This window comes from Schistocerca serialis, chromosome 6 (assembly GCF_023864345.2).
Source record: "Schistocerca serialis cubense isolate TAMUIC-IGC-003099 chromosome 6, iqSchSeri2.2, whole genome shotgun sequence".
Lineage (NCBI taxonomy): Eukaryota > Metazoa > Arthropoda > Insecta > Orthoptera > Acrididae > Schistocerca > Schistocerca serialis.
In genome coordinates, this window is record NC_064643.1 from 285,808,003 (window position 1) to 285,823,701 (window position 15,699).

Below are 15,699 nucleotides of genomic sequence, written 5' to 3' on the forward strand. Positions count from 1 at the left end.
TATCAACAGTCTTGTCTGCACACAATACAGATACCAGTATAAAATTTTCACTCTGTAGCAAAGTGTGTGCTGATATGAAACTTCCTGGTGGATTAGCAGATTAAAACTGTGTGCTGGACCAAGACTCAAACTTGGGACCTTTGCCTTTTGTAGGCAAATGCTCTGCCAACTGAGCTACCTGAGCACCCGAGCTACCTGAGTACAACTCATCCTCACAGCTCAGTTTGTAGAGCACTAGCCCACGAAAGGCAAAGGTCCCAAGTTTGAGTCTCAGTCCAGCACTCGGTTTTAATCTGCCAGGAAGTTTCACATCAGCACACACTCTGCTGCAGAGTGAAAATTTCATTCTGGAAACATCCCCCAAGTTGTGGCTAAGCCATGTCTCTGCAGTATCCTTTCTTCCAGGAGTGTTAGTTCTGCAAGGTTCACAGGAGAGCTTCTGTGAATTTTGGAAGGTAGGAGGCAAGGTACTGGTGGAACTGAAGCTGTGAGGATGGGTTATGAGTTGTGCTTGGGTAGCTCAAGTGGTAGAGCAGTTGCCCATGAAAGGGAAAGGTCCCGAGTTCGAGTCTCGGTCCAGCACGCAGTTTATCTGTCAGGAAGTTTCAATACACAGCTATGTACCTTTGAAGAGTGTAGGTGCAATTTGTGTTCCACGTTCCTGTATCTTCTAATTGATCACACTACAACCCTTCACCCTCACATATTTTCCTTTATCTTTCGGGTACCATACATACGTCGTTGCATCTCATACCTAACAACCTTCCTCCTGCCTACTTTCCCTTATTCAAGTATGCACCTTACTGACCTCACACAATCCAGTTACACATGCGACCTTCTCTCTTCATACATATCGACCCACTTTTCTGCACCCCACTTTGTTATCATCTTTGCATTTACTTTTTCACTTTGATATCATTCCATTTTCACATTTATTTTAGTTCATTTTTGTTTTTTACTATTGGTCCTACTTACTCAGCTTTCATCTTTTTTCACTATACTTCATGACTTTCATCTTTTTTCCATTTTTTATGTATCTTAACATGATTTTATGTCGTTTAATGCATTGTTTATCCTCCAGTATGGATCTATCTCCATCCATTTGCACCAACATAGAAATGTTTCCCTATCCCTAGCCAAAACCTAGTCCCGCAAACAGTTCCTATGCTGTTGCCTAACTCAGGGGATCCCCCAGTGGCATGGCTATGAAATAACTCATCTCTATCTGCAGTCCTTCCTTCCATAATGGCCTCTATTTGTTCATATTCCATCATTTCATAGCCCTCACCAATCTAGTTCTGCAAAGCCATACCAATCAGGCCCAAACCTCCTTTCACTATCTCCTCTCTATCCATAAAATTCTCCTACTCTGCAACACCAAATTCCTACATCCCATCTCCCAGACTGAAACCCTTGCCCTCCATGGTCTATAGAAGCATCCAAAATACCACCTCAAAAAATTGTCCAGTAGTAAAGTAAAGTTAAATCGTACAGCATAAATATCTGGGAGACCCCAAAGGGTAGTTTCTGCTACCTATTTGGAAATGTTCCTCCTGTCCTCTGCACCCACAAGCACCTTTACTTCACAGAGTATGAGAGCTGTGTATGGAAGTGTATCTGTTAAGTGTAGTGTAGACTAGTTTACAGTAGTGTTGTGTTCATGTTGGAGATGCTGAGAGAAGAACAATGTGAAACCTGGTGCTGGCACATAGCCTACTCCTCTCTAGGAGCACCAAGGGGTCCACCAAGATTAATATCCCCATGCAGCAGACTGATCACCATTAAAGGTATTGCATGCCCTCACTTCACAAGAGGTTTGGAATTTAATCCAGGACAATGACACAAAGACTGGTGATCTAGGACTGTATGCCACCACCCTTCCAGTCCCTTCTACCATAGAGACAAAGGGAAAATTGTCAACTCCACAGACAGTCACCTATCCATATAAGCCGAACGGTGCTTATATTTGATTATCTGGCAGGAACTGGTGTATCCACTTCCAGCTGTCCAATCTGTTCACATCATTCTCCCAGCTTGGAATACCACTATCCACCACAACTATAAGAGCCTTCATAAAACCTCCCCTGCCTCCCCTCACAGCCACCAAACCATGCTCTGCAGGCCTACCACAGTTCCTGCACCCTCATAAACCCTTCCCACCACCATGCAGAACTCAGAGCCTATACAGGTCCAGTACATAGTCATGAACCTGTCCTTCAGAAGCCTTATTATTCAAAGGCCTTACATTTTGCCCAACTCCCAAATCATGCTGGTCTCATTAAAGACCTTCTCTCCGTCTCCCAGTCCCAGTGGAGACACTTTTTTGCCACTAAATGTACCAATCAAAACCCAGTATTGAACCCTGCCTGCCTCAGTTTATTCCTCCATCCAACTGCAATCCACACCCACTGTCCCCATAGCTCTCTCTGTTAACTTTCCAGAATTTCCTAATTTTGAACCTTACCTCACCATCATTCCCTTAATCCCTCAACATGGAAACCAATGCCACATCCACAGAAAGAACCACAATCCATGACCTAAGAACTGATCCCAGCCTGCTAACAATGGTTACACCACTGTAGTTAAGAACTGCAGGCATTACCTGGCAGAGGACTCTATCAGATGTCAGCTGTCACCTTCAAGCCCTGCCAGAGTCACCCCATTCCAGAAACTTATTTTATTTATTTATTTATTGTCATCCCAATGATCACATTTGTGATATAGGATTTGTCAGGATACATTTCAACAACTATATAATATCTTTACAATTATTTTTTTTCTATGCTGAATTCATATGAATCTATCTTATGTTTAATACAATATACAACTAATAAGTGTTTTATAACATAATTTCTTGTGTGCTTGACAGACCTATTTCTTGATGCTGTGATTTCATTTGTCACATTTATGATATCATATATTCTTATACAATTGAGCAGAGCTATTCACTTATACTGTAGCGACATTTGTTAAGCATGTGGTTCTTAATCTTCTTATGTGCTTGACAGACATATTCATTGATGTAAATTTATTTGTCACATTAATTTAAACATATATTCTTATACAGTTGTGCAGAGGTATTCACTTATGCTGTAATAACATTTGTCAAGTGTGTGGTTCTTTATATTCTAATACAGTTGACCATAGAAATTCACTTACACTGTAATAACGTTTGTCAAGCATGTGATTCTTTGTAACAGTTTTAAATTTATCTTCATTTTCCAGCTCTTTGATATGTTTTAGTGCATTAAAAGTTTGATGCCTTGATTACATATGTGTTTCTGACTTCGTGTCCTTGTTACAGCTTGTAAGTGGAGATCTTTACATTGCCATGTATTGTAATTATGGTAGTCTGCATTGGTTTTCATTTTGTCCTGATTTCTTTTGATCTTCAACAGACATTTCAGAGTGTATAATGATGGAATTGTTGTAATTTTCAATGCTTTAAAAAGGGGCCTAAAGTGTGTTTGAGGTGGGCTCTGGGTCGTTATCCAAATAGCACATTTTTGTAATTTGAAAACCTCATTTAGAAGACAGTTTGTTTTTCCCCAGAATACTATCCCATAGGAGGGACTGAAAATAGCCAAAATATACTAATCTGGTACAGTTATTACTACAAACTCTTGAAATTATTGTAAATACAAAACATGCTGAATTTAGTTTTAGTGCTAAGCTCAGCACATGGTCCTTCCAGTTTATTTTCTCATCAATGTGTATACCCAGGAATTTTGCACACTGTACTCTTTTCAAGTTGTTTGCCCTCCATGGTGGGATTTAGGTCATCATGTTCACTTGCACATGATTAGGGTTTTTTTTTTTTTGCATTCAGTGTTAGCCTGTTTGCACTAAACCATTTTTGTATATCTTGTAGGACATGGTCCACAGTACTGTGCAATGACTGCTTCATATCACTAACTATTAAACTAGTATCATCAGCAAATAACATGATTCTAGCTTTTCTCTCTGACCCCTGAATATCATTAATGTAAATGAGGAACAGCAAGGGGCCTAATAAACTTCCTTGGGGTACTCCTACTGTGACCTACCTTGGATCTGATTTTAGTTTAATTTTTTGGTTAATATTTAGTGCTGTAATTTCAACCACCTGCATCCTCTTTTCCAGATACGTCTTAAACCACTTTTTTATCGATCCTCTGATGCCTATGGCTTCAACCTTTTCCAAAAGTGTGCTGTGGTCAACAGTGTCAAAGGCTTTTGACAGATCTAGATTTATCCCAACTACACTTTTTCCCTCTTTCAATTTACTGATTATTTCTTCTTTGTATTCCAGTACAGCTGTTTCGGTACTTAGCCCAGCTTGAAATCCATGTTGATTACTGTTTATCAGATTGTGGATATTAAGATAATGTGTGCCTCTATATTTTATTAGTATCTCTAAAACCTTAGAGAAAGTTTGGAGAAGTAAGACAGGTCTGTAGTTTTCTATTTTAAGCTTATCACCCTTTTTCAACAGGGGAACGACTTTGGAAATTTTCAGTTGCTGTGGAAACACGCCCTCAGCCATTGACAAGTTTTCTATGTGCGCCAATGGTTTCGCTATTTGATTGGCTGTTTTCTTTACTAGCATTATTAGCACCTCATGTACTCCAGCTGACATCTTGGACTTCAGACTTTTAATCACTTTTAAAACTTCCTTTTTGTTTGTTGGGACTGCCATCATATTGCTGGCTGCCTTGGGTGCTGCTATCTTAATCTGCTCTCCAAAATTCCTGCTTAATGTCTGGGGTATATTTAAAAAGTAATTAGGCATGGCACATTTATCTGCCACTTTATTCTCCTCATCTTTTAGAATAATTTCCTTATCTTTGATAGGTACCCCAGTTTCTTTTCTCACAATTTCCCCACTCCCTCATCTCTGAATTGAGTTTTTTCATGTTTTCACATGATTTCTTAATGCTAAGAGTCATCCAAGAACTTGACTTTATGTGTCCAGTAGACTTGATTCTGGTCAGTTTCTTTGGAAAACACATCTCAAAGTTCATCATATAAGCGATGCAAATACGCTATATGCCTCATCTGTACTTGTCTGTTTCATAACATCTAACCAATTTTCATTTTCTAAGATACTTAATGAACTAATGACAGCTGTCCACAGAGAAGTTTCTTTTGTAAATATTATTTACACCTTTATCTTCCTTTGACCTTAAAGGGATTTCAATGGTGAGAGCATTGTGGTCAGACAATCCTAAATCTGTTTGTTACCTTTATGCCAGTTGTTGACATATTTGAGAAAATGTTATCTATGAGTTCATTGGAGGTCTTTGTTATTCTAGTTGGATTGTTTTTATGTGGTGACATGTTGAAACTCTTTAATATGCCCAAAAACTGCCTTTTTTGTTGACTTTCAACTGGAAGATTAATATTGAAAACACCGCAAAGAATAATCAAAGTTGTTTTTTGAAAAAGTATTGAGCAACAATACTAATTTATCAAAAAAGACTTCTATGTTTCCACATGGTGACTTATACACTGTTATCACTATGACTTTTTTCATCAGGCTACATAGCTGACAGCACCTGCTTCAAAGAACTTTTCAATACTTAAGTTCTCTGCTTAACATCTCTTTTTAAATTCTAACTCTTGTCTAAGTCAAATACCGACTCCACCACCTTTTGCAATTTTCCTACTATAATGATTTGCCAGCTTAAATGGATTAATATGAATACTACTAATTTCATGGTCCTTACACCAGTGTTCAGTAATACACAAGACATCAGCTTGGGTGTTCAAGTTCACAATATTTGTTCTTGAGGCCCTGCACATTTAGAGTCATAATCTTTAGAACAGGGGAGTGAGCACATGGTATTTCTCCTTTCCTTTAACACTGTTAACTTGGAGTTTTCATTAAGGCTGTATACCAAAAATCCTGTTGTACCACAGGTTTCTTGTTTCTGTTGATTTTCCTATTTGAAATGGATGATGCTGATTGATTGTTTATACTAGCTGTGGCAGCTGATGACATTTTAATATTAACTACAGCAAATGTTGATGTTTTTAGTGCTTCAGCAAATGTTGCTCTTATTAAGGTTTTCATTTCTTCTGCTTCTGCCCTCATTTGGAGTGGGATTTTAGGGAACTTTTCTATTGATATATGGCTTATTTCTTCAAGTATCTTTTCACCCATCATCTTTTTTCCATAATAGTTCTTCTGCTGTCCATGCCTCGTGAAATGATTTCTCTCTGAGCTGTTTGCATCCACAAAAGTTGCACACTTAAAAGCACAGCAGATCTTCCTACATTTATTATTCATTGACTTTATTTCTTTGTTTACACATGATTCCTCGATCAGATCATGTCTATGTGGCACACTTACAATGAGAGCCTTTAAATTTATATCTGACAGCTTTTTTAGAGTTGTTTGAAGTGCCCTTGTCACTAGTTGGCTTTCATTTTTGTATATGTCATTTGCTCCATCAATTAGCACACAGTATGTTCTAGTCTTAACTAAGTTTTCACAATTATTTACTATTTCGTTAAGGGGAGTGCCAGGTTTGACTATGTCTGTTACTCTAAATTGGGACTTCTGACCATTTATTATTTGTGCCACACCCTTCGAATGACTATCACCTAATACACAGACATAATATTTGTTGTTCTCCAAGTGCCCTCGGCCCATTGGCTTTATAGTACACTCTGAAGAAACATTTCTCTCGTTAGAACACACAGATGATCTAGATTCACTTTCACATTCACCTGTCTTATTTTTTGAGTTCACATTTCGTCCTGTCGTGTCTTTATCACCTGTTTTTCATTGCACTCTATTTACTGACGATTTCATACTATCAGAAAGATTTTGTTCACTATGAGTAGAAGTTTTGTTTGCAATGAGAATTGCTGGTATGTTTTCATTACACTCATTTTTAGATCACCTCGTTTCTGTTGGTTCATCAGTTCCTCTAACTTATTTACGTAACAATTTGCAAGCACAAGGTCTTGCTGAAGCGATGCAGTAACAGTTTCTTCTATGCAATTATCATATCTTGACAAAGCTACCATTAGTAGATTGCAGCATTCCATGCCACAGTCACATTTTGTGTCCCATTCTTCTGTTCCTCTGAAACACTTTGCATGAATCCATTTTTGCGACACTGCACATAACCTGATACCTATCGCGATGTAGTTATTGCACTTAATACAATTTATACTCGATATGTAGCCATTTTCCGTGGAACTGTTTATACACACTTCCATACGTGACGCCATCTTACTTGCAACCTACATCCTTCACTTTCATTTTGTTGATGGAGCATCCAGCAGCATCTCCAGTTTCTTGTCAAATCCTAACATCCATCCCAGAACCTTTCCCCTGATAACCCCTACCACTCCCTGCACTCCAGCCTTCTAAATGTTTCCTAAACTTCATAAACCCAACCAGCCAGGACACATGAGTGTGGCTGGTTACTGTGGACCAACACCTCCAACCTGTTACCTTTAACCTATTTTCCTATATAAAAGACACCAACTGTTTCCTCCACTGACTCTCTACAGGTCCTGCTCATTTACCACCTGGCACCTTCCTTGTCACTGTCACTGCCACATCCCTCTACACTAACATCCCCAATATCCAAGGCCTTGCCATTATTGAACACTGCCTTTCCCAGTGCCTGACTGATTCCAAACCTAGAACCTTTTTCCTGGTCACCATGACCAATTCTGTACTCACCCACAATTAATTCTGCTTTGAAGGTATGACCTACAAACAATGGAGCAATAGGCACCCACATCGCATCATCCTAAGCCAACCAATTCATAAGCCATGTAGAGGAATCCATCCTAACCACCCAGAGCCCCAAGTCCATCACCTGGTTCACTTTCATTGATGACATCTTCATGATGGGGACTGAGCTTGAGAACACTCTGTCCACTTCCCTCCAGAACCTCAACACTTTCTCCCCCACTCACTACACCTAGTCCCCCTCAGACCAACAGTTCACCTTTGTCGATGTCGATCTCTACCTCAGAGGTGACTACATCAGTACTTCTGTAAACAACAAACTACCAACCACAAACAATACCTCCATTTTGACACTCATTCCAAATCAAGAAATCCTTTCCACACAGTCTAACCATCCAGAAACAGATCCCCTGTGTCTTGTCTCACCAGTCACCCACCATCCACCAAATAACCCAGTGCCTGATCAAAAATGAACACTTCTCTTGTGATTCAGTACCACACAAGACTGGAGCAACTGAATCACATTCTCTTCCAGGGTCTCAAGTACCTCTCATCATGTGCTGAAATAAGAAATACCCTCCCTACCCCTCCCAGAGTGGTATTCCATCATGCTCACAACCTAAGCAATATTCCTGACCATCACTACTCTACCCCTGCACCAAACTCCTTGCCTCATGACTCATATCCTTGCAATGGACCTAAATTCAAGACCTATCCCATACATCTTCCCACTACCACTTACTCCTATCCTGTCATAGACATCTCCTACCCCTTCAAAGGCAGGGACACCTGTGCTAGCAGGCATATGATCTGCCAACTTAGCTGTAACTACTGCACTGCATTCTATATGAACACAACAGCTAACAAGCTGTGTGTCAACATAATAGGCCACTGCCAAACTGTGGCCAAGAGACAGCTGGACCACTCAAGTGCTGGACATGCCCCACAATATGATATGCTTCACTTTAATGACTGCTTCACAGCCTGTGCCATCTGGATTCTTCTCACTATCAGCAGCTTTTCTGACATGTGCAGACAAAAATGCTCCCTACAACATATTCTTTTTTCCTGTGACCCCCCCCCCCCCCCCAGCCTCCATCTTCACTACTCTCTGTCCTCCATCTGCCTATCCTCTTTCCTGCCCCTCTAATATCACCCCCCAAAGGGGACAATGAGACAATGAGGAATCAAGACCAACGTTGGTAAAGTTGTATGCCTGCCTATGCTTGTAATACTTACATATAAGTCTGAAAAACCAGACATTGTTGACAATACACAGCTGCATGAAATAATTTGAAATTAATTCACTAATTTCATGTACTCTGGGTTCAAGTACTGATCCAGCACAAAGCACTATCGGCTAATAGATCTATACCTAAAACAGCTCATGTTAAGGAATCCACATTCAGAAAATTAACTTCAAATTATTTTGTATGACTGTGGATCATCAACTGTGTCTCTTCTTTAAGACATGCATGTAAGTATCACAAGCCTAGGCAGACAACAGATGACACCAACATTGGTCTCGATTCTTCATAGTGTAATTCTCTGTCTTGTGTAAATCCAAGTAAAGTTGCAAGTTTTAGATACTGAATTCAGTAGGCTATGGTATAAGGATGAAGACAGTGTGTCTTTGGATGCTTTGGACGGTCGAGGGAGCATGCACCAGTAGCTGAAGTGGCTAAAGCGACCTTTTGCAATAAGTGGGAAATCTGAGTTCAAGTCAAGCACAAATTTCATATGCCACTATTGGGTAGTAAATATGTACCTAATATAGCTGATGAGAAACTCACATTCAGTGAATTAATTTTGAAAATTATTTTATATTTTTAGTCCTGGGTCACACAAATAGTGTCAGGACTAGTTTTGACCTCTTAGCAACTTACAATCAGTTGATTTGTTTGTGAAGAGAGAAAAAAGGAGGTAATACAATTCTAGGAAACTTAATCACAAATTCAGACTAACTTATATGGGAAATAGTATTTGCTTTTTGAACCAATCATCTCATGATGACTTGCTGATAAGTCAAAACTGATTATGATATTATTCATGTTGCCTGAGGCTGAAAAATAAGTGAAAGAATTTTGCTTACAAGATTGTTGTTGTTGTGGTCTTCAGTCCTGAGACTGGTTTGATGCAGCTCTCCATGCTACTCTATCCTGTGCAAGCTTTTTCATCTCCCAGTACCTACTGCAACCTACATCCTTCTGAATCTGTTTAGTGTATTCATCTCTTTGTCTCTCTCTATGATTTTTACCCTCCACACTGCCCTCCAATACTAAATTGGTGATCTCTTGATGCCTCAGAACATGTCCTACCAACTGATCCCTTCTTCTAGTCAAGTTGTGCCACAAACTCCTCTTCTCCCCAATCCTATTCAATACCCCCTCATTAGTTATATGATCTACCCATCTAATCTTCAGCATTCTTCTGTAGCACCACATTTTGAAAGCTTCTATTCTCTTCTTGTCCAAACTAGTTATTGTCCATGTTTCACTTCCATACATGGCTACACTCCATACAAATACTTTCAGGAACGACTTCCTGACACTTAAATCTATACTCGACGTTAACAAATTTTTCTTCTTCAGAAACGCTTCCCTTGCCATTGCCAGTCTACATTTGATATCCTCTCTACTTCGACCATCATCAGTCCCCAAATAGCAAAACTCCTTTACTACTTTAAGTGTCTCATTTCCTAATCTAATTCCCTCAGCATCACCCGACTTAATTCGACAGCATTCCATTATCCTTGTTTCGCTTCTGTTGATGTTCATCTTATACCCTCCTTTCAAGACACTGTCCATTCCATTCAACTGCTCTTCCAAGTCCTTTGCTGTCTCTGACAGAATAACAATGTCATTGGCGAACCTCAAAGTTTTTATTTCTTCTCCATGGATTTTAATACCTACTCTGAATTTTTCTTTTGTTTCCTTCACTGCTTGCTCAATATACAGATTGAATAACATCGGGGAGAGGCTACAACCATGTCTCACTCCCTTCCCAACCACTGCTTCCCTTTCATGCCCCTCGACTCTTATAACTGCCATCTGGTTTCTGTACAAATTGTAAATAGCCTTTCGCTCCTGGTATTTGACCCCTGCAACCTTTAGAATTTGAAAGAGAGTATTCCAGTCAACATTGTCAAAAGCTTTCTCTAAGTCTACAAATGCTAGAAACGTAGGTTTGCCTTTCCTTAATCTAGCTTCTAAGATAAGTCGTAGGGTCAGTATTGTCTCACGTGTTCCAATATTTCTATGGAATCCAAACTGATCTTCCCTGAGGTCAGCTTCTACCAGCTTTTCCATTCATCTGTAGAGAATACGCATTAGTATTTTGCATCCGTGACTTATTAAACTGATAGTTCGGTAATTTTCACATCTGCCAGCACCTGCTTTCTTTGGGATTGGAATTATTATATTCTTCTTGAAGTCTGAGGGTATTTTGCCTGTCTCATACATCTTGCTCACCAGATGGTAGAGTTTTGTCAGGACTGGCTCTCTCAAGGCCGTCAGTAGTTCTAATGGAATGTTGTCTACTCCCGGGGCCTTGTTTCGACTCAGGTCTTTCAGTGCTCTGTCAAACTCTTCATGCAGTTTTCCTAAAGTCTGTCTTTGAGAATAGTAATAACAGTAATAATAATAATAATAATAATATGACTTCAAAGTCATAAGAAGTCAAAGGAATCCAAACTGGCATTAGAAAAGATACTAGATTCAATGTGAAGTGTTTAGCTTTTGCGGATGACCTTGCAATCCTCACAAATAATAGAAAAGAAGCCACTAACGCCATAGAGAAGTTACACAAAATGGCACAAAGAACTGGCCTGCAAATCTCATATGAGAAAACCCAGTACATAGAAAGAGTGCCACAAGACAAATTGCCTATTGTGACAACCCATGGGAAAATCGTACAAGTACCACATTTTAAGAACCTGGGAGAAATCATCCAGCCATCAGGGATCAACCTAAAGGCCAATGAGGAAAGAATAAAAAAACTACAGAAAGCATATAAACTCACGTGGAACTATTATAACAAAAAGTCCATATCCATTAACGCAAAATTGAGGCACTACAACACTGTCGTACTTCCGGAGGCACTGTATGCATCTGAAACAACACAAATAGGTGGGCAAACTAAAATCAAAGAAATAGAGAAACAAGAAAGGAAAATTCTGAGGAAAATTTTTGGCCCGACACAAGAGCAAGGAATCTAGAAGAAGAGACCAACATAAGAATTATATAAATACACAGACAAGATTACGGATACAATAAGGAAAAGAAGAATGCAGTTCTACGGACATATCCACAGGATGAATGAAAACAGAATTTCAAAGCGAATTCTTAAAGTCATCAACTCAGGCAGGGGAAAACCAAAACGGATAAAAGAAGTTGAAGAGGACCTCAGACAAGCACACATAACAGTAAATGATGCAGAAAATAGAACTGAATTCAGGAACATCATCAAAAAACTTAAATTTGATACCACAACACAGAAGAGACCAGGATGCAAATAGACAGCGGAGCAAAAGAAACAACACAGTGAACACATGAAGAAAATTTGGGCTCAGAAAAAACATAAACAATCATCATAAAGGAATTCAAGTTCATACACTCTCTTAAATGGGAATAATCAAAAATAATAATAATAATATGACTTCAAAAGACACATTCTGTTGGACAAGCTACTGTAAAGTCTAAATTTATTTGGATAGGATTTCTTAACTACATACGTGTCAGGGCATCACAGCAAAGACACAGCTGCAGCTGAATTTTGTACTTTGCAATAGTCATCAAATTGTTCTTATAACAGTCTGATTTGTAGCTATTTTTTATACTCACCACCCCAGCTATCTGAGCCTTCCTTGCTTTTTGGAACCTTTAAATGCCTTAGGTTTTGAACTGCTAGAGTCCACAGCATGTTGTTCTGTTTATAAGCTTGCTGTCAGGGGATATTTTTAAAATGGTATCTCGAAGAACATACAAACCACACTGATTCACTGTAGTGAAATGTTAAGAAAATTCTCTGTCACACAAAAATACAGGCCTATCTCTGTGAAAGTGCAAACTTTATAAACATTTCATAAAATTGTGATTAATTTACCTTGTTAGAACACATATTTCGTATCAATGTCTCAGTACGCATGGAAGAATTTGTTACAGGTATGTTAATCTTATTTCAAAGGGTGGCATGAATACAACACAACATTTTTTTAAGCTGTTGATTGAGAGAGCAGAAACATGACCTCAACAAGTATGATCACAGCTACTGGCTATGCTGTGTCTGTATAGTATTTGTACTAACACATCTGTAATTGCTGCTAACAGACACATATTTATAATCATACATTATGTCAAGTGAGTGTGTCATTTACAGTGTTTTTCAAAGTAGTGTTTATATGTAATAAGAGGTGTCCATTAATTTCTAGTTTGATGATTCTTACAGTGTTCATTTTGACATTGTCTGTGTGCTTTAATAGACAAATTGAAAGTCTGTGATTTTTTTTAATTGATTGAAATTTCCTAAAACATACACAAGTTAGACAAATCCAGCAGAGGTTAAATCCCTGTTATGAAATCATAACATAATTTCCAGGAGTCTTTATCAATAATGTATACATGCATCTAAATATGTGAAAAGCAAAAATTCCCATCTGACTACTATGCAGAAGGTATCAGTGTACTGTAACAGCCCTGTTAGTAAAGTAATTCTACCCTCTTTCTATTGACATTTAGAAAAGGTGTATTTTGATACTGAGCACTGTAAAATGATTGTCTGTTATGATTTCAGTTAAGAATCATGTTCACCATGCAACTTGCTGATGAAAAATTAGAACGATGGTTTGTTCACAGAACATGCTACCATTAAATTAGATTAACTGTTTAAGCATGTAATCATGTTTGCTTTTCACTGATGTTCTCTTCTTACTTGATTCTACAGCTTTCATTGAGATGCCTGAGCTGATGAACTACATTGAAACAAACTACCGATTCTGGCAAGAAAAAGAAGCACAGGGTGTAACAACAATTGCTGATCTGAAAATGGAGCCTTGTTCTATTGATCTTGTAGAAGAGGATGGAGAAGGCTCAGTTTCAGCATCATAGACCTCTGTTCTTCACGTTGCTCTTCACTGTCATATTCATTGAGCATGTTGTCCTAAGTAACAACACAAGTTTCATATACCAAATCCGTCATCAGTGTTTATAATGTGTTTATTGTCTATTGTAGATAAGTGTTTTATATGAACTTCAAGACATTTCTGTGAGAAAATGCAACAAGTGTGTGAAAATAATGAATGGATTCAACAGATATGTATCTTTGATGTGCTATGAACTGAATATAGCCATATTGTTTTAATGTATGTGTTATTTATTCAAAAATATGTTTAACTAACATAACTGATAAATGTCAAATCCAAATCTGTTTGCCAGTTCCCTAAACTTTCTTATACCCCTGTGGGGAAAGCTCAGGTCAAAGAGTCCTTTTTGACAGGTGTCCTCCTGATTCTCTGGTAGTAAGTTGAAGATCCATTACTTGAGTCTACAGGCTTGCCAAAGCATGCCAAAGTTTCTTTGGATATTATATTATTGCTGTGTATTAGTCTAAATTATATAAAAAATTGGATGTAGTAAAAAACTTTGAGTTTCTGGATTATTGAAGTGTTTGTAGTCTACTGATTAATCCAAGTACTTCCATGGACCTATTGTATTCAGTATTTTCTTGGTGTAGTAGGAAATAATCTAAATTATGAGCATTTATAAATATGTAACTCAATATTCATACAGTACTACCTCTTTATTACTATAAGATCTGAAATCTCATGATGGGGCTCAGGATTAATCTGTTTAAGTTGAGGGTAGTCTCATTAAATATGAAAATAACTGATCTGCAGAATGGCATTGTTTTGGCTGCAAATAATTTAAAATAATACTTTGCTCTTCAAATTCCTAAGTGTGGATTAAGTGTGTTCCTTACACCTAAATGTTACATATGTAGTGTTAAACTGAATTTTAAAAATCACACCCAACACAAATTTCGTGTGTGCCCTCAGATACCAAAGAAATATCATGTGGTTGTATGTTTTCAAGAATGATATTAAGAAAAAATTTCAAGAAAAATCAGACTCTGGTGTTTTTGTGTAATCTGTATTGCCTCAACAAATACATTATAAAATTTTACAATGTCCTTTTAACTCATTTTCCCTGTGTCCTTAAATTTTAGAAACAACTTTCTGATATTATTTATGAAAGTGACAACTAGACGGTTCATGCTCATGAATTTTATATATAAATTATATACACAGTCAGGAAAGTTCATAGTTATTTACAGATGTATTATTAAGTGCAGTGCTAGTAATTCATTATTAGTTAATTGTTACTTTTCATCCGCAGACAAATGAGGAACATTAAGTAATGGTACTGACACTGTTTTCTGGTTTCCTTCCATTTAGAGAACAATGTTCCCATAGCTTGTCTTCTTACAGTTCTCTTAGCATGTTCTTGTTGCCCAGACTCCAACTACTCAGTGAAATACTCTTTGTGTCATGCCATGTTTGACACTTGGTGCCAGGTACACTCTTTGAAGTGCGATGATTTCATGTCTACACGCTTGTATTCCATGAAATTTATTTGCTGTCCATATAACAACCAGTTTTTTGGCATTATCATGAACAGCTCCTTGGTATTTTCTTTCTCAGTGAATGTGATGATTAGTGGGATCTTAGACCTGGCTTAAATTGCAATCATTATCCCTGTTAATAAGATCTTCTATAATGTTAAGTTTGATAGACTACTTAATTACACTTTCTAGTGAAATGTAGAATTGTGCATCCTGTCAGAGGAGAAAACCATGAAAAGAAATATGTTTCACAGATTGATAGCATGGGTACAGGCAAACAAATGAACAACAAGGATACAGCAGAAGCCAGGAGAAAAAAGTTTGTTGTAAATGTGGTACAACACCAGCAATGCATCAGCCTGGCTAAAGTGTAGACAATGAGTACA

At 38.0% G+C, this 15,699-nt stretch overlaps 1 protein-coding gene across 2 annotated transcripts in view; it reads left to right on the plus strand.

Moving 5' to 3' along the window:
- LOC126483878 (high affinity cAMP-specific and IBMX-insensitive 3',5'-cyclic phosphodiesterase 8A) overlaps positions 1 to 14,856 on the plus strand; it is a 1,729,999-nt gene extending 1,715,143 nt beyond the window's left edge. For both annotated transcript variants that reach the window (XM_050107127.1, XM_050107128.1), the window contains exon 20: positions 13,637 to 14,856. In XM_050107127.1, the coding sequence (XP_049963084.1) occupies positions 13,637 to 13,800 (164 nt within the window). In that variant the 3' untranslated portion in view covers positions 13,801 to 14,856. The remainder of the gene's footprint in view (positions 1 to 13,636) is intronic.
- Positions 14,857 to 15,699: the final 843 nt, after the last annotated feature.